Source organism: Gekko japonicus, unplaced genomic scaffold (assembly GCF_001447785.1).
Source record: "Gekko japonicus isolate JY-2015 unplaced genomic scaffold, Gekko_japonicus_V1.1 scaffold1485, whole genome shotgun sequence".
Lineage (NCBI taxonomy): Eukaryota > Metazoa > Chordata > Lepidosauria > Squamata > Gekkonidae > Gekko > Gekko japonicus.
Window position 1 is genome coordinate 245,204 of NW_015173176.1, and position 18,758 is coordinate 263,961.

At 40.6% G+C, this 18,758-nt stretch overlaps 1 protein-coding gene across 1 annotated transcript in view; it reads left to right on the forward strand.

The window, feature by feature from the left end:
* The window catches only part of NTNG1 (netrin G1), a 211,848-nt gene that overhangs the window by 131,850 nt on the left and 61,240 nt on the right, over positions 1-18,758 (forward strand). Inside the window, exons 4-6 of the mRNA XM_015422564.1 lie at positions 1,290-1,336; positions 3,966-4,025; positions 11,753-11,920. Coding sequence (XP_015278050.1) covers positions 1,290-1,336; positions 3,966-4,025; positions 11,753-11,920 — 275 coding nt within the window. The remainder of the gene's footprint in view (positions 1-1,289; positions 1,337-3,965; positions 4,026-11,752; positions 11,921-18,758) is intronic.

The window sequence follows — 18,758 nt, forward strand, 5'->3', positions numbered from 1 at the left end:
AGGAATGAGTGTGCGGGTCCACAGCTACACATGATCACAAGTTTGTGTGTAACTGTGTCTTCAGCAGAGTTCCATGGCATTTTGGATTGTGCATATTATGTAGAAAAGCACAGATGCTTTGGGAGGCATTGGCCCCGGTCACACGGGAGGTTTTGCCCTGCAAGAGGGACGGATCGGGGGTGCATCAAATGGGCGCAATCACACCGCAACATCTGGGAAGCGTAGCGCACCCGTCCCTGATCCGTCCTTTCCGGGCAAAACTGTGCATCCAAAAAAAACCTAGAAAAGAGTACTACCTACCTGAAACTCGGCAGCAACGGTGGCCGTGGGATCGCCGGGGCGCCCGTCTCCCGCAGCATTTGAGGCTCCTGGCCAAACTGCGCATGCACACACATGCGCAGCCAGCTGCCTCGCTCTCCATTCCGTGGCTTCCCCCCGGCATCTGATCGTGCCGGGGAGCAACTGCGCGGTGGCTCGGGGGATCTATCTGATCCCACCGCCGTGTGTCTCTTTTGGTGCGGCTCAAAAAAGCCGCACAGTTTAACAGAGGAGAGACAAATAGATTTGTAAGAAGCAACATTCACAATATTTTTCAGAGCTCTTGGATATATTTCAAATTTAAATTGGAAAAAGTAATGCATTTAAAAAATATTATATATTTTCTCTTTTATACCTTGTTATAATGTGTATTATTAACAAAGGTGAAAGTCATTTTTTTTCAAGTGAAAGAAACAGGACTTTTCCAATTGTCAGTGCTTGCCTTGACAGGCATGCATGCCTGGTACATATATCTATTTGGTTCAAACTATTGGCAGTGGGTTTGTTAGAGATACAGGTGACCTGGTAGAATTATTACATGTGATCTGAAAGATGGGAAGAGTAACCTCCTCACCCTCTTCCCTCCCTCAATGGCATCTCTTGTGAAGAGGTATACAATTACAGATTACTCTGTCGTGAATGAGAAAATTCCAAATAATCAGCCCCTCTTATTCATATTTCAGCATAACAATTATTACTGTTAAATTATACAAAAGACAAAGTGTTACATATACATACAGTATGTAAATGTCCATTCAATGTTTTGGGAATCATCAATTGCTTGTTCTTGTTCAATGTGGCAGTGATGTATTGTCCAAGTGTGTCATAGAGAAAGTCCAGTAATGGATGTTTGTGCTTTTTGTCTTTCTCCATACACATCTGTTTAGAAACAAACAAAAAAATATTATCACAGATGTAAATAACAAATCCTAATTTCTCCTGATACATGCAGATCCTCCAAAGTTTGATAGGATATTGCCGAATATATCTTCCCTTGGGGTTTCTAACCCAAATCAAGGTAGGATTCTGTAAAATTCCTGCTAGTCTAAAATAACTTTAACTGCTTTCATTCAATCTTCAGATGATGGCAAAATGCCTTTTTTCCTCTTTCTTTCTCTCACTTGGGGCTAAGAACAAGATATACTGTCCAAACAACCTACTGAGAATTATTATCATACAAATGAATCTTACATGAAAAGGCTTTATATAACATGTGGAAATCTTACTCACCAAAGCTATAAGCACTTTTATTACTTAAATTGAATATGAGTCCCTGGAGAAGACTGGAATTGTATAGGCATCGGAGTTTGCTTTATAAATAAGTTTTGAGACTTCTCTGAGTGCCAGGGATTTCCTTTGTCTCCATCAAATCATTTCTTAATGTCTTTCTCTTCTGCTTTGTTTTTCTAATTGAAATGAATGTTATTTTCAGTTGGTATTCAGCACCAAGGCTGCACTGAAACAGAAGGACTTACGGTGTTGGAAGCAGAACCATATTCTCAGGGAATTTCTTTGAACAATGCAGCATTTTCAAAAAGCAGAGCTTTTCTCTTCTCTGCTTCCTTTTTCAGGAGGTCAGGTCACTTTGTAGGATGTTTCCCATATTCTTTTTTTCAAGCTTAAAGCGTTACATTTCCACTAGCACTGACAGCAATCTCTCTGTCTGAAATCCCTAGTGCACCAGTTCCACATCTGAATTCCAATGACATTCACACACAAAAATTTACTGACAAGACTGTGGCATGATGATTATTCCAGAAAGGAATGGAATGGGGTTTTTTAAACAAAGACAGGCAATGAACGATATAGCAAAAATGCTGGCATTTTTTACTTTACGTTCCTACAGTGACTTTGTACCACAAATTGGTTCAGTCAGATGTAAACCTGCTCATTATTTCATGTGAACTTACCTTGTTTCCCCTCCCATAAAATATAATATTGGTTTACAGCTTGCTATCATTATATACAGGATATTCCTTTTAAACTCTAATGAATACAGATGCAGGAGGAAATGAGCAAAAGAGCATCCAGGAAATAGTTTCTAAGCTAAACTAAACGTATTAACAATTTGTTGAAGAGGTGGAATGGAAGGACTGCAGTCTTAGCCCTTGATCGCAAGGATGAAATTGAGACTGCCCTAGATACATACATTACTAACAGCTAGAACTGCCTTAATCATGGTATCCATATTATATTTTACAAGTTTTCATATGGCCCTTGAAGATATGTAAAATAGCAGGTCTCTGCTCAACAGCTCTCCATGAAGATTGGCCCTGAATTCCAGAGAAAATTATTTATTATGCATTTTACAATCAATTGAATATTGGTGATAATGAGTGAATCAAGATACATTTAGCATTTCAATTGCTTTCCCTTGTTGAACAAATGGAACTGCAAATAAGTTGTAACATAGGTGCCCAGTGGAAGCAACAAAATACAGTCAGTTGCTAAGGTCAACTAGAAAAGTCCAAGCAAAAAACAAATAAACCCAAATATTGCCATAATAGTAATTTAATAAAGGGGCTTCCTAATACAGCAGTAGAAGTACCGCAGTACAGGAACCACGGAGCCCCCACTCAGCCCCCACCCAGTGTAACCAGCACTGTCAAAACTGATAACACTGATCATAGTTTGCGTAAGGGATGCCCAGACTAAATTTGTTGTCTCTTTTACTGCCACTGCAAGATTTATGCCATCAGAGCAAACAGCACTGTTCCTATCTTAGCCAGTTTGCATGTGATGCACGAACATCTCACATACATACTGTATTGCTAAAGCTGGTGGTCTTGTGATTAAAGGGAATTCACATGTAAACACCTGTTTTTGTATGCAAATAAGCTTTTGTGGATCAAGACACCTAACTGGTGTAGGAGTTAAGTTTCTGAAGTATGGATTTTTCCAAACAGAAGTATATATATTCCATATTTTAATTAATTAGTCATAACTATTCTGTTCACCATTTTTAAAATAAGACATGCAGTCTCTCTCATACTTCACAGCCAACAGGAAAAGTAGGATCTCTAGATATTTCTTTATTTTATATACACACACATTCCAACTTGAGTCAATGTTCCTATTTTGTAGATTCTTTCATCCGCCATTTTCAGTATTAAGACTCCCATCTGATCTTACCTTTATGGTAAGGAAGCCACTGCAGCAATTTTGTCAGAAGTCCAAAGTAATGTTGGAGAATACTCTGACTCCTTATGCCATTATTCCTTTCTGGAAATTGGGACAACACTGTCGTGGAAAGAAGCCACAGTATGGACTCCTTCCAACATTAATGAGCAGCATAGGGAATAATCATTTTGCATTGGCTTCCACACCACCAAAGGAAATATTGGAAGGGAACTAAAGAGAGTTCCTACTCTATTGCCATCATCAACCTTGTCTTTTCCTTTAAGAACAGCCAACAGCGTTCCAAGGATGCATTTGCCCACCACTGCTCACAAAAAAATATATTGAAAATAAAAGGATTGGTTCCTGAACAGTGCTTATTGGCTTGTGCTCAAAGATATTCATTCCTGGAGATTTATGCAGGCAGATTTTTTTTAAAAATAAGCAACGTTATCCTATTTTTTTATCAAATGATTTCTTCCTATCTGAAGTTTTCTAATTTCCTTTTTCATTTTTTTAAACCTATCCAGTTGGTCCAAAGTTAGCTTTGTCTACTGTTTCTTCTATTCAAGTTGCAAATCACAAGAGAGGTAGGAATTCTTGCATTCATACAGTGATTTCCTAGCATTTGTTTTGTGTTGTGAAAAAGACTGCACTGTATGAATCTGGAATATCTGTGGTGGTGTACCTAGTATCATTCCATTAGTGGAGGATGCACTAATAAAAACAAATGGAAGATTTAAGTATTGCTCCTGCTAAAAACATGTGATTCGTAGCTATATCTGTTTTCACATAAGACAGCAGCCTCCATGTTATTTATGTCATCAAATGTTAAAAACATTCTAATGGTGTAAAAATGAATGTTTGATAAATTGATACATGTGTTATTAATTTGCTATCGTAGCTGGGGAAATAAATTTTGGTCTGCTAAGGACAGGTTCACAAATGTCTTGAGGACCAAATATCCAGTTTCAAAAGTATCATCTTTGAAAGCTACACCTCACATATATCATTCTTTTACATTTCTATATCTTGACCACACTTTATTTGTGAAATGGCACACAATCCATCCACAAGTTCAATGCTCCCTGTAAGCTGTGGAGGCTTGTGAGCAAAAATTTTACTTTGTGAGCTACTGACATTAAAGTTGTGAGTGAGCAATTTGGCTACTGCATCAATTAGTTTGCTCTGGAGCCATCCTTCCTGAGCTAAGAAAAAAATGTGTGAGCTGGAGGTTAAAAAAACTGTGAGCTAGCTCACACTAACTCAGCTTAGAGGGAACACTGCACAAGACCTGCTGAAATAACTGGGAGGTTTTGCACAGTTCCCTTCGTTTCAGTGGAGCTCAAGTAACAACTCCCATACTTTAAATGTTACCAATAAGAACTCTCTTAGGCCCCTGCCACACGCAGGAGAAAAGGCGCTTTGAAGCAACCTCCATAAAAGCCGCGCCAACGTTGACACGGCGCGGCGGGATCCTTAGTTTCTCTTGTAATTCTTCAGATGCTTGCCTCTGAAGGAACCTCCATAATCACCTTGGATTTTTTACTTTAGGCAAAATTTTGGTGGAAACTCTCAACTTCAGTATCCCAAGAGATTGTATGAATTCCATATGAATTCCATTATTTTATCAAAATACTGATATTATATTGACATTTTTAAGCACAAAAGCCATGGCCGTTCCCAGACAGATAACCCCAGCTGGGCAACTGTCAGTCAAAGACTGGAAATGTTTTGCCATTTTTCTCTGTATCATTTTATCTGTTTAAGGATATAATATAAAAGGTTGGGCTTTGGGGTTCCCCCCCCCCAAAAAAAATGCTATTGTTAGTGTATCATAACTCATTGAATGAGTGTTGTCGTGGCTCGCAGGCTAACAACAACAACATCAAAAAGATCAATAGTTTACAATTAGTTTACAAAGATCTTAGAATTTAGAAATTGTAATGAAAATCAAAAATGTTTCCCAGTTTACACCTTAAATGAGTGGAAAAAGGGGAATGGTATGGCAATGGTTTAAAGGTACTTTTCTGTCACTGCAGAATAATTTTACTGCATATAGACTGGGAAAGTTGTTTTAAGACAGTAGAACCTACCACTTCCAAGCTCAATCATAGGCTTCCATTTTAGCTGCTGAGTAGGACCTGAATAAGAGGAGCTGGTGCATTTGTGGAAATTACAGCTACAGAATATCAAAAGAGAAACAGGAATATTCCAAGGGATGTAATCCAAATCCTCTGTAGCAGTGCTGTAAAATAATGCAAAAGGCTAATGAACCATAGAGTCATAGATATATAAAAATTCTCCATATATGTAAGGAGTGAAAATAAAGTATGTGTTTACATTTGTCTATACAAACAGTGATGTTGGTCTGTGTAAGTATGTTCCAGAATATGTCCTGGTTCATTGCGTTTCCTTGGGGGTGAATAGAATGTACTCTGTTTCAAGTTCAATGCTATCTTGCTGCTAGAACTGCTGAAGCACAGCAGATAGGCTCCATAATTCTGTCTCATAGTGTTTATTCCTGTTATGTCAAAGTGGCTTCCTGTTCCTGATTAGATTTATTTTAAAGTCCTGGATTTTTTGAGACACAGTTTTGCTGGTAAAACATGTCCCAGGAGATGACAACATGGTAACTCCAGTAATTCCCTAGGCGACCCTCTGCCATTCCTCCACCACTGCTGGTGCCATTACTCTTTTCCTATACTGATCTTGTAATGACAGAAGTGATAGGTCACATGGAAGGAGCCCACAATGCAGTTCCTTCAACACTTGTATCTCCCTTCCTCCTGCAGGAGCTGGACAACACTACCATGGAGACTAACTCTGATGAAGCTCTAGGGGGTAGTTCTTGGGCTTTACAGCAACATCACTTTTTGCAGGCCTCCCTACAAAACCCTGATTGACTTATCCATTCTGTTCAGGAGCAAAGAACTCATAGCTACTATTGTCCTAGTGCAGAGGGTGGTTTAGGTCCCAACACCCCCCAAAATGAACAAACCCTGGGTGGCCCATAAAGCTCTAACACTAAGTTTCTTTATAATTTCTCCAGGTTATGTGGGAGGAGCTCAGTATTTCCAGTTCTTAGTTTAAATGTACCATTTTCCTAGTCATCTTGGTGTGTTTTCTTGTTTTAGTTCCAGTGTGTGATTTTGTTTCAGCAGTGTAATTGTGTCCAGGTTATAGAAATTAGCAGTCTTTTATTATTATTTATTATTCAACACAATTACGTCTCATACTTCCTGTCCCTTGTCACTGAGGGCTCAATCAACATCCAAACAGAACTGGACAATTTCAGGATATGTTATTTGAATCCAAAGGCACATTCTAGCCTTAAGTTAAGCACTTTTACATCCCAATGATTTCAGCAGAAAAGTAAAACTTGTGTTTAAATCTCTCCTATTGAAATCAATGAAACTTAAAAGTGTTTGATATTGGCATTCTCAACACTATTGACAATTTATGGTAGCAGAGGTTGTCTAGTTGCATGAGGTTGGTGATTTTTAATGCTTCTCTTTATTATGTTGTTTTAGAGGTTCATAGCAGTGTGCTAAGATTTTTCTCTCTTTTTTAAAGAACATTTTTAATTACCTTTTGATTTGCCATTAAGAAACAGATTGTTGCTAGTTGGCAAAGCAAAGAATATTATTTGCAAAATGGCTTTAGAGTTTGGCAAATAGGATTCAATATGTGTTCAGTATCTAATGGTGCCAGCATGGTAGGAAGTGGTACTATTGTAGCAAAATGCATATCCTATTGGCATGGGTCCTGAGATTCTCAAGAGAAAGGCAGGCATATAAATATTTTAAATAAATAAATAATTAAATAAATATGGGCGAAATGAGCAACCAGTTAAGTTCTGCCTCTCAAGCCTGCTTTCTGTGTCCCCACCTTCAGAGCTGAGGACATTAAGGTATAAATAGACCTGCAAGGTTCCATTTTGGATAGGGCATCCAATTTACTATCTTTACTATCCTAAAAATGATGGAAGTTCTGTGGCTAACCAATTCTGTCTGCAGATGAACCATGTGAGTCAGGCAATGGGTTCCCAGGCAGGGGAATTGTGATGTGTCTCTTTTCTATACCAGCTTGACAATGGTGTGGGAGGATACCACATCAAATACCTTACCTGGAGATTTCCCCTAATAGATGTTACTAGAGTGATCAGGGTGCAATCCAGACCAACTTACATCTCAGGTATTTACTCTTAGCCAGAGGAAATTTAGTTCTCATCTCTCCAAGCAGCAATGTATTGCAGAATACACAGCTTGAGGCCCCATCCTGTGTTACAGTCAGACATGAATTGTGGGATGTCCTCATTTCTAGTGCAGGATCTGAATCAGACATCACCCACGTGGGACTTGAGGAGAATCCACAACTCGTATTTGCTCAATACGCAAGATGGGGATCCCTAGACCCAACCTGCATACTTTGTAATATGTAAAGAGGAAAGCACCAAACCTTTCATTGTTATCTAAACCAGCGATTTATAACTTTCAGTCTTTACCAGCTTTACTCTCCTTTGCCTTAGCTTCGATTTTCTGCCCAAGGGACAAAGGCAACCCTGAAATGACTGGCAGTGCCACTGGGGTTCAGCATGCTCCTAGTGGGTTGTATCCAGTCTAATATTTCTTCAGATGCAATGATTTCCACTCAGGGAGCCTAATTTTCCCCTCCCCCCTCTGGTAGAAGTACAAAATGAGGAAGAGGGTGGCAGAATCATGCTCTGTAAGTAGAAATGTCGGGGGCTGCTGAAACATCTAATTTGGCACCAAGTCAGTACAACTGACCAAGAGAAGCTGCTCTCTGCAAACACACCTATTTATATTTAGGCCGCCCTTCCCTACAAGTAGAGCTCAGGGCAGCTTGCAACAAAATAATACACAAATCTCAAATTAAAACTTAAGTTAAAACAGCCCAATAAATACCAATACATAAAAACAGCATATATGAGATGGCAAAAACGCAGCATATATAAGATAGCGGAAAGGATTCCAACTCCCCAGCCTCCCTAGGGGGAGGAGTTATGAGGAATGGGGACTTGTCTGAGAGTGCCAAGGGTCTGCAAGAGTGCCCGTAATGGGGACTTGTCTGAGAGTGCCAAGGGACGCCCCCGTCGCTGTCCTCAACCAAAGGCCCAGCAGAACATCTCTGCCTTACATGCCCATGCTTCATAGATAGATGTTGCAGGGAGATTGGAACTTAGACCCAAAAGGTTGCCTGTCGCTCACCAGTCTATGTACTCCATTGGTGCACCTTCACACTTCTGTGTCTTTTCATAAAGTCTCTTGATATTTCCTCAAAAGCAATGTGCTGAAGGGAAGCTATGCTGTTTTGGTGTTCTGATGCAGTTCTGCATTATGAGCTTAGTCAACCACTGTTCCTTCTTCCTAGCAACTCCTTCTCTGATGCTTTTATTTGCCATCCTTGCCTGTTGTGCTGTACAATGGGAATTTTGCTCAGGAAGTGAGGGAGAATAGCAAAGGAAGCAGGTAGAAGGTGTTATTTGTTATGGCTATATCAGGCCCATGTCCAGTGTCAGTGTTGCAGATTGGCTTCCCTAATATGGTTGCATTATCAGTTTTACTTATGAGAGAGGTAGTTACCTTCAGATGTGATAAAAAACGTATGCTGAGGCCAACTTGCAGACATTTCTGCTAGTGAATCTTGCCTGTCTCATCCAGATGGAATCTTACATATGAATTGTGCCCATTCATTTTAATCAGCTTTCCTAAATACAATCCCAAATGGATGAAGCAAACTGGTTTTGCCAGACCATACATCAGGCCAATTGCACTTCTTTCATCATGAGCCAGTTTGGTGTAGTGGTTAAGTGTGCGGGCTCTAATCTGGGAGAACCGGGTTTGATTCCCCACTCCTCCACTTGCACCTGCTGATGTGACCTTGGGTCAGTCACAAGCTCTGGCACAGCTGTCCTTGAAAAAGAGCAGTTTGTGTCAGAGTTCTCTCAGCCCCACCCACCTCACAGGGTGTCTGTTGTGGGGAGGGGAAGGGAAAGGAGTTTGTAAGCCGCTCTGAGACTCCCAAGTGAAGGGTGGGGTATAAATCCAATCTCTTCTTCTTCATGTCAAACACTGTATTAAGTTGTGGATTTGTCAAGCCAGAGTTACTAACAGGACAGGTCCTGTTGACAAGAAGAAATGTGATAATTTGCTGAATGGTTCTATCACTTTAAAGATCATGGCCATTAATTAGCAGTATGTTTTATAGCTGAAGTCATGTGTTTTTCTGCTAAACCAAGGTGTTAATGTGTGCACTTACACTTTTCAAAGGCAAATATGAGTTTGTCACTACAAACTCTTCCATCTTCTCCAGCATTACTTACATTAATTCATGATCCAGGAAGCAGTGGACAGTTGACAGAGCGCTAAATAGCTAACAGGGCAGATAGTACTGAAAATAAACACTCTAAACTGATCAAAACCATATATTGAAGGTGGTAGGAGAACTTGAACTCTTCTTCCTGAAGCTTCTACTAAGAAATGTAATAACTGACCAAAACAGCTTGAACTTTCAGAAAGCCCCTGGCTAGTATGGTTTTGGTTTCTCACTTGTGCACGTGTGCCATGAGGCCAATCTGAGAACAACTGCTGTTGATGGACTCCTTTCAAGAACATTTAATACGGCCATTCACAGTCAGTTCAAATGGCTGTTGACCCAGCAATAAGCATATGGTTTGAGGACTTTGGTGGGGCACTTCAGACACTTCATAAGAATTTTCAGTCTGTGATATCTGACAAAGAAAACTTTGACATTCAAAAGATTATACTAAGGTGCTACTGGACTAAAATCTAGTTCTTCTACAGCTAAGATTATAAACAGACCCTTTACAAACTGCTTTTGTATTCCGCTTTAGTAACTGGTTGCTAATGGATTTTTTCTGTCATTTCAGAGAGGCCCGTTTTAGTAATTGGCTGCTAGCAGAATTTATTTACCTGTTCATACAAACCCACTTGTGTTGGGTTAGCAATGCGTGGTTGAGCCACTTTTGAGGGAAACTGCTTTTGTATGTTTTCAGACCTTTTGTTGTGCTTCTGAATCATTGTGGTATGCTGTTTAAAATGTCCATAGAGCTTCCTACAGTGCCGTTTTTTTTCCTGCCCTTTTCTACCAGGTCAGTGCATCTCAATAGTGCCGCTATAGCACTGAAGTGCTATAGCGGTTTAGTGCTATACTGCTCACCTTAGAACATTTTTTTAAGTCCAAGGAAGATTGTGCAGTGAAAGGGGGCAGGGGGGAAAGCGACATTGATTGAAATTACCATAGCACTTCATGGACGGCTCATTAATGGAAGGAAATTTGCTGTATGAAACTCCTGTCCCTGTATCGCTTTACTCGAAATCAGGTCAACAATGAATAACATCCAGTTTAGAATGTGAAAAGTGCCACAATGTGGTAGATCATTTATAAGCAGGCCAGTAAGTCTACTGATTGAGGCTCTTCATCTCAATTAAAAGATGGCCACTAAGAAGGAGTTGTAAGGATTTGCCCCACTTTGGAGCTGCCATGCAGTATTCCATGCATATGCAGCTCCAAAATGAAGCTAGTAACTCCCCCTGGGGACATTTTGACCAGGGAAAGCAGTCTTTTCCCCATACCACAGTCCCAAGCAGAATTGGGCCCTGCATGCTTTTAAAAAGCCAGTCTGCAGGGAAAGCAAGTCATCCCAACTTGTTAAAAATTGTATAATGTACTTTGGCCCTTAGTTCCACCCATTCTTACATGTTATAGGCATTTGTGTTGTGTGAGAACAGCCAGTGTGATTATGTGATGGGAGGCACTGGACATGAAGGTGGAAATAAAAGCCCTTCACATGCTTAGTGGTCACACCATGCTTATCATACATGTTATACTGCCATGGAAGTTTAGGATGCAACATGTGTCGTAAGAAACTCCCTAGTTCAAAATCACCTGGATGTGTTTTGAAAGGAGAACTCCCACACACACTTAAATACACTAGATAGCTTCCAGTAAGCATTCTTTAACTAATCTCATGAAGCCCATGAAAGGTTTACAGCTGCAAATGCTTCACTTGCATTAGACTTACGCTCAATGCTATTTGTCTGATCAGTCTAACCTGCCTGAAAAGAGATGCCACCTTCATAACAGTCTGACATCTGTTGTTGTCCGTGTATGCTACGTAAAATTAATGAACATTTTGTGCTGCTACTCATTCATAATCTATTCATGCTTCATTTAAAACAAAACAAAAAACAAAAACCACACACAAGCATGTGAATTGCTGTAACTCTGCTACAGAATACCCTTTGTGTACATTTCTGTTCTTCCTTGCAAGACTGTGAATGCTTCCGCCACTCCAACCGATGCACTTACATCGAACTGCTCAGTACAGTCGTTTGTGTGAGCTGTAAACACAAGACTAGAGGGCAGCACTGTGAGTTGTGCAGGCTGGGCTACTTCAGAAATGCTTCTGCAGAGCTGGACGATGAGAATGTATGCATAGGTCAGTTTCATTCTAATTCTGGCATTTCCTTCTCTGCCTTTTTTCAGCTGTTCAGACCTACTTAGTGCATAGGCCAGCCATTTCCACCATTTCTCTTCATTTACCATCTTGAGCCTTACATGGCCAGCCATTTCCACCATTTCTCTTCATTCACCATCTTGAGCTAGAATGAGTTTTTTCAGTGGAGGAGATCCATGTATAGTCCAGCCTTACAAGCTCTTGTTTCTACTCATTGTCTTGGAGATACGTTTGGAATACCTGGATAAGAACTACATTTGGCGGTGACAGTCGTACCAAAAAAACCCTAAGATATTTATTACAAGAAATTGTGACATTACTGGTTGCTCAAGTTCAATCACTCCCAGGAAATCACACAGAACTCTGAATACCAACAAGTATGGCAGGATCAGTGTGAAGCCCTACTATGTAGGAGAATTCTTTTAACAGAATTTCGGATTGCAAGGCCCAGCCAGAGCTTAATCCATATATGTAACTGATCAATCCCATTATGTGAATAAAAACGCTGTAGGCCAGATGACCTCACATTCATTTGAAATCAGAGTGATACCACTGATCTCAAAAGCAACTTTATATGAGCGTTTTTATGAATCATAGATTATGATCAAGACAAACGATGTTGGTTCACTTTGATTGGCCTGTTATTACACACCAGCATATTTTCATTTACTTCGGGCAACCATCAAGCCTAGATTCTCACAGAAATAAAAAAACATTCTAAAAAGATGTCAGGGCATGCTTCCTTGTAACCCCCCGATCAAAGGTGGATGATTACCAGTCATATCCAGTTACAAGGTAGGATCCTCTGTGGAGCAGGACCATCCAAGAACCACATTGCTGGATTCTATTGGCTACCATGTTTTGAAGTTGGTTCAAAGCCACAATCATTAAGGTTGCTGAAAAAGTGGTAAGATCTACATCTAGTATGCACCAGGTCCTAAATACATAAAATGGATTATTAGGCCAGTGTATGTATTAAGAATCTTCAGTGCAGATCTCATTACAGATGTATGAATTTCTACCTTGTTTTTGTTTCTATTGAATCATTTGGTTTTGCTTCATTCATTCTTGTATTAATCCACTTTAGTTTTCTATTTTATTCAATGGGAAATAGATTTATAATTGTAACTCTGAGAGAGACAAAACCTAATTAGAGTGACATTTTCAGGAAAATTTGCTTTTGAATACTGCTACATATTCTGCCACTTAACAGTGGGCATAATCAGGGTGAACCAGCATTGCTTATCTTGTTTTCCATTCTATTTTGGTGACACTTTAAGGGACTTTACCCTTCATCCAAGAGCTTATACCTGCCAAATTTCAGAGACACATCTAAAATAGTCTCTGTTCTATAGGCAATAGGAAACATAGAAGAGATAATTCATTAAATTCTTCTTATAAGTTCCCCCCTCTCTCCCCTCCCCCATCCTCTAACCTCACATTACATAGATAAAAGACTTATTAAAACTGTTCATGGTTGATTGAATGCTTCCTGTTTGCTTTGAATGCTTCCTGATTAATTTGATCATTAAATTAAATGAATGGTTCCCAATGTATTTGATTGCTGATTGAAAACTTCCTGTTTGTGTAAAAATCCCCAAGGTGAATACAGATGTCTCCCCACATTTCATGATAATTGGATAGCAAGTTTTCTAGTTGCTAAAGCACCCCTTATTTTTATTCAGCAGTCTTCATTTTAATTGGCAATAAAAATGGGACACTTTATTCAATCCCTCTAAAATTTGGCAGAGTTTCTCCTTTGGACAAGGGGTACTGTTAATTTCATACAAATTGTAAGGAAAATAAAGATATTGTGGTATTTCCCTAATCCCTACAACACTAGTATTTTTTCTCCTATCTGTCTGAAAGTTAGCAAGCAGGATCCCTTCAGTCAGGGATAGAATTATGACATTTCATCCAATTTGGACAGAATTCTTCCAAATTGGATAGAAAAAAAAACAAAGTTACAACCAAAATTTTATTTTACATTGTAACAAGTGAAAATGAAAGAAATGGGATTTGTTCATTTATGTTAATTCCCATGAATGTTTGTTTGAAAACAAATGAAAACAGAGTTTTATTGATTTTTCAATTATTTTAAAATGGCTGCATATTCCTATCACACATATGTGATATTATGCATACCATACATATACATAACCATGAGCTCACCAAACATTTGCTGTACTAGAGTAATCAACATTCATTTTAAATACTGTTCGGGGAACTATATTGTGCATTTCCCCAATGAACATTTACTAGAGTACACTAATAATATAGCTTTGTTCTGTGGCCATTACCTACCAGATTGTCTCAAAAATGTGGCCTATTTCTATAAAGAGGTTCTAACTTCTTTTTATTACACATCTGAGAGCTTTGTATATTATTGCTTTAGAATGCTTTACAGTATTTGTGTACCTGGAGTATTTGTGTGCCCGAATTATTTGCTTTGCATCTCACAGAGAGAAAAGAACTTTAAGTATATTCTGTACAATAAAGCACCACAGCAGAATAGTTATATTCCATATTTTTAAATAATTCAGGGAGGGAAAAATCAAGACCTACATTCATTTTAAAAAATCAGCATCATAATACACACACACACTGTATTATTTGTGTTCTTTTCACTTGTCATAAACTGAAGTTAAAAGTTTGATTGTTTTGAACATAATTATGCTTTATTTAATGCTACCTTCAGTATGGCAGCTGTTAAATACTATTAACACAAATGCCAAGCACAGGTCCTTAAAACAAAACACTTGTTTGCTGATTACTGTTTAATACAGACGAATGTTGTCTGCGTGACATGAGGGACTATGTGGTTAGGAGATATATGAGAGGACAGTTACTCCCTACTTTCTCCTGTTATGCTGATAATTGGCAGAAGAGAAGAAAGAACGCAGAGCAAACATATCCTAATATGCAGCTGTTCTCTGAAATAGTCATTACAAGGATTCTCTTCTTATTGGGTCAGGCCTAAAGGGGAAAATATTCCTCTGGGAGCTTTCTGGGTTTCAAAGGAAGGACAGACTTGAGAGCACCAGCTTGTGGAGAGATCCTATTTTTGCTGGTGGGTGCATATCTTTTCCAACTCAACCACTTCTTCCAAAACTGCCTAGAGGAAATTGAGAAGTACCAGCGTGTAATGGTTCCTGAAAATCTTCATCTTTGGGCTGTTCCAGTTACTGATTTTAGGAACGAAGGGAAAAGAGCCAGTTCCCACATGTAACAGCTGGGCTGTTCCAGTTACTGATTTTAGGAAGGAAGGGAAAAGAGGAGGCAGCCAGTTCCCACATGTAACAACACTCAAGGAAGGAGGAGTAACCTGCTTGCTGCCCTCTCCAGCATTCCAGTGGCAAAGTTCAATTTTGTAAGCATCAGTGGCTACTGGCCACCTGGATTTTGCATCTCTGACAATGGCAGGAGTTAACAATGTAAAGTTATTTAATAAGATCTCATTTCTGCAGTCACAGAGACATGGAAATACTAAGACTGGAATCCTATAGACACTCAAGTTCTATTGAATAAACTGAACCTCAGTTCCAAGGAAGATACAGAAATCCAGAGAATCAGGTTGCACAGCCCCAGCCCAGAGTCAGTATGGACCTAGGAAACCTGGTTTCTATGTAACCATGTGCTTAGTGGGTTGCCTAGGTCAAAAAAAGTGGCCCTCAGCTTCAGTTCCTCAGTCTAAAAGCAGAACTGGTGTCATATCTGATTGGGTTGGCATAAGGATAAATAATACCATGTCTCAGAGTAGAGCAGGAAATTAATCTTAGCACAGCCAGCAACAGAAACTGAGAGTGAATTACAGATCTTCCCACATCTGATGAAGAAACCTGTGTTTCTCAAAAGCTTATGCTACAATAAATAAATACATAAAGTTTGTTCGTCTTAAAGGTGCTACTGGGCTTTTTACTATTTTTCTGCAACAGACTAACACAGCTAACTCCTCTAGATCTTCCCACAGTTGACCTGTGATCACCATCTAAAATCAGAAGAATGTAGAAAGACGTCCCACATACCTATTGGCTATACTATTTCAGAGTATAGACAAGATATTAAACATCTGACTATTGTATGACATAAAATATGTACTTGTTTTTAATATACAATTTATATCAGGGAGCATTCAGATATTTAGCAATCTGAAATGCTATACCCCAGCAATTGGGGTAACTGTTAGTTTGTTTTAAAGTTAAGGTAAGGTAGAGGATTACATGAACCATGACTCTTCCAAAGTCATGTGGCCAATTTAGGGCTTAGAAGTTGTACTAGACTTTTAAAATCAGGTTGGAAGATTTCCTGAAAAATGAGAAAAGGAAACTGATTTCTAACATTTCCTAATATAGTTCAAGCAAATGTCTTGTGAACTATAACCCTAGGCATCAAATAAAGGCAATGGTGCTGGAAAATGTTCACATGTGCAAAGGAGATTTTTTTTTTAACTATTCTCCTTCCTATAGCAGACTTCCAACTTTGCCATCATGCTGTTCCCTTGGGCTCCCTCTCCCCTAGGACCAGCTTCTCAGAGGGCATTTTGGTCTGCAGCTGATTGAGGAAGGTGAGACAGGCGTGCTCCATGACTAAAATCCTATTCTCAGAAACCTTCCAGTGGATTGAAGCACTCTGTAATTGGACCACACTACAGTACATCTCCAGGCTTTCAGCAACCATCATGTTCAGAAAACAAATGACATTTTGTTCAGATAATGCCAGATACAACACTAAAGAAATATAGGCCTGTATCAAACAATATACTCCAAAGACTTACATGTTCTTTAGACAGGATGTCAATTTCCACAATTCTTTCTCCCTCTGAAGACCACAGCTTTGCCCCTATGCTGTCCGTGTGGGTCCACAGACCCCCCCCCAAGAATAAAATTTCAAGAGACTCAGTGGCCTGCAGTGGGAGAGGGAATCTGTGGAATTGCTGTCTTCTCTTTGCCCCCCCAGTCGGAATAACGAGACGGACAACAGTTTGGAACAAACAAGGGCCACTTTATTAACTATATAACAGTTTATTAACCAAAAAATGGCAAGGGAGCATTTTCTAAGTAGCGGAACAGACAAGGCAGGTGTCAGGATGACCAGCCTCCTTGTCTAGTATGTGGGCGAGCCACGAACCCCGGTCTTGAGCCATTAATCTGGCTTGCGGCCAGCAGACAAGCCACTGGTAGCCTCCCAGGAGCGCCTACCCCTGAAACCATACAGCTTGCAGAGAGGAGCTTACCCAAGAGGTTCCCAGAGAGAATCATCATTCACCGCCCTGGGCCTTAATAACCCGCAGGCCGTTCCTGAAGACCCCCCAGTTCCCAAAACAAGGAACGGCTTAAGGTGCTCACCATTTCCCGCTTCCTTATCCCTGCACTATTCTGCCACTCGCGATGTCAAGCCTCTGTTTGGCTGATGCGCCCCCCCAAGGCAGCCCTGATCCCTTGCCAAATGTCCTCCAAAAATAACTTATTGCCCTTGTTTGACAAGTGAATACCATCCTCCCTATAGAGGTCAGTCTTTCCGACCACTATTCCAGGGTGTGGTAAATATTGACCCAGACCACCTTCCATAACTTTCCGGATCTGTCTGTTAACCTTGCGAGAGCCCGGTCGATGCATCTGGGATCCCCCAAGTTGCACCGTACAAGCCGTGGCAAAATTGCCGACCAAATTACTTGCACCCTGGGCCATCTTGCCCGTATCAGTTTCAGGTCTTCTGTGGCCTGGATAACCAGGGCCCTGCCTTTCATCAGGCCAAGATCATTGCCACCCAGGTGCACCAGTAAAATATCAGGAGGCGGCCCACGCTGTTCCTCAAACAATAGGGGGAGTAACCTGGGTGAATGCATGCCCCTCCTTCCCCACCATTCAACCAACGCCAACTCACTCAGCCCCAACTGAGAACCAAACGTCGTCCTCTTGGCCTGATGAGCGGCCCAAAAAATCATACTGTGGCTGCAGGTAGTGACTCTCCTCCGTGTCTGCCGGCCCACAGCCCCTGAAAAAAACCTATTTTACAAAGTGTTCCACTCTCCATCGTCCAATGCCTTGTATGTCTTTTCCAGAATACCCCATGGTAGCAGCCGTGGAAGCAGCTCCAATTCTAAATGAATGGGTCCCAAAACGGAACCCTCCTAGCCCCAATTGATTAAGTGCTCTCCGCGTCAGTGTCCAAAATTGAAATTTTGTGAGATAGGACCCATCCCTATGCTGAAATAATGTACCGTCCCTCGACCCCCTGAGACTCAGGTAATGGCGTAATGCCACCACCGGGCATAATTCAGCTGCAGAACAACAGCCCAATTCTATTACTGAACCCTTACCCCCTTGATCAGTCTTTGACTGCCGAATAGTAATGGCCAAACTAGCCTCTCGGACCTTGATGTCAGTAAATCTTATAGCCCTGTTTGAAGTGTCACTCCGCGAAGCAGGAACGAGCTTGCTAATACGCAGAGCTCCAAAAAATGCTATTAACGAAGCAGAATGAAATAGAACAGCCTCGTACTCATCAGCACAAAGGCCGGGCCACAACGCCCGCAGACCCCTCAACACCGACGGAGTCAACGGCTCCCTGTCATCCCGAGGTTGTCCTGCTTCGCGAGACCACCCATCCAACATCTTTTTGACACGGAAATTGCTCATCCTGTCCTCATGCCCATCCACTTTCACCGCGTAGGCCAGGGAAGACAGCCTGCCCCTTATAGAGCGAACTGACAAGCCCTTCCGCTTCAAATAGATGCAAAACTGCATGAGTTGGGGAACTGGGATGGGCTAAACATGCCGTAATCCCGCCTCTTGCCTAAAGGTGACAAATTGTTGACCCG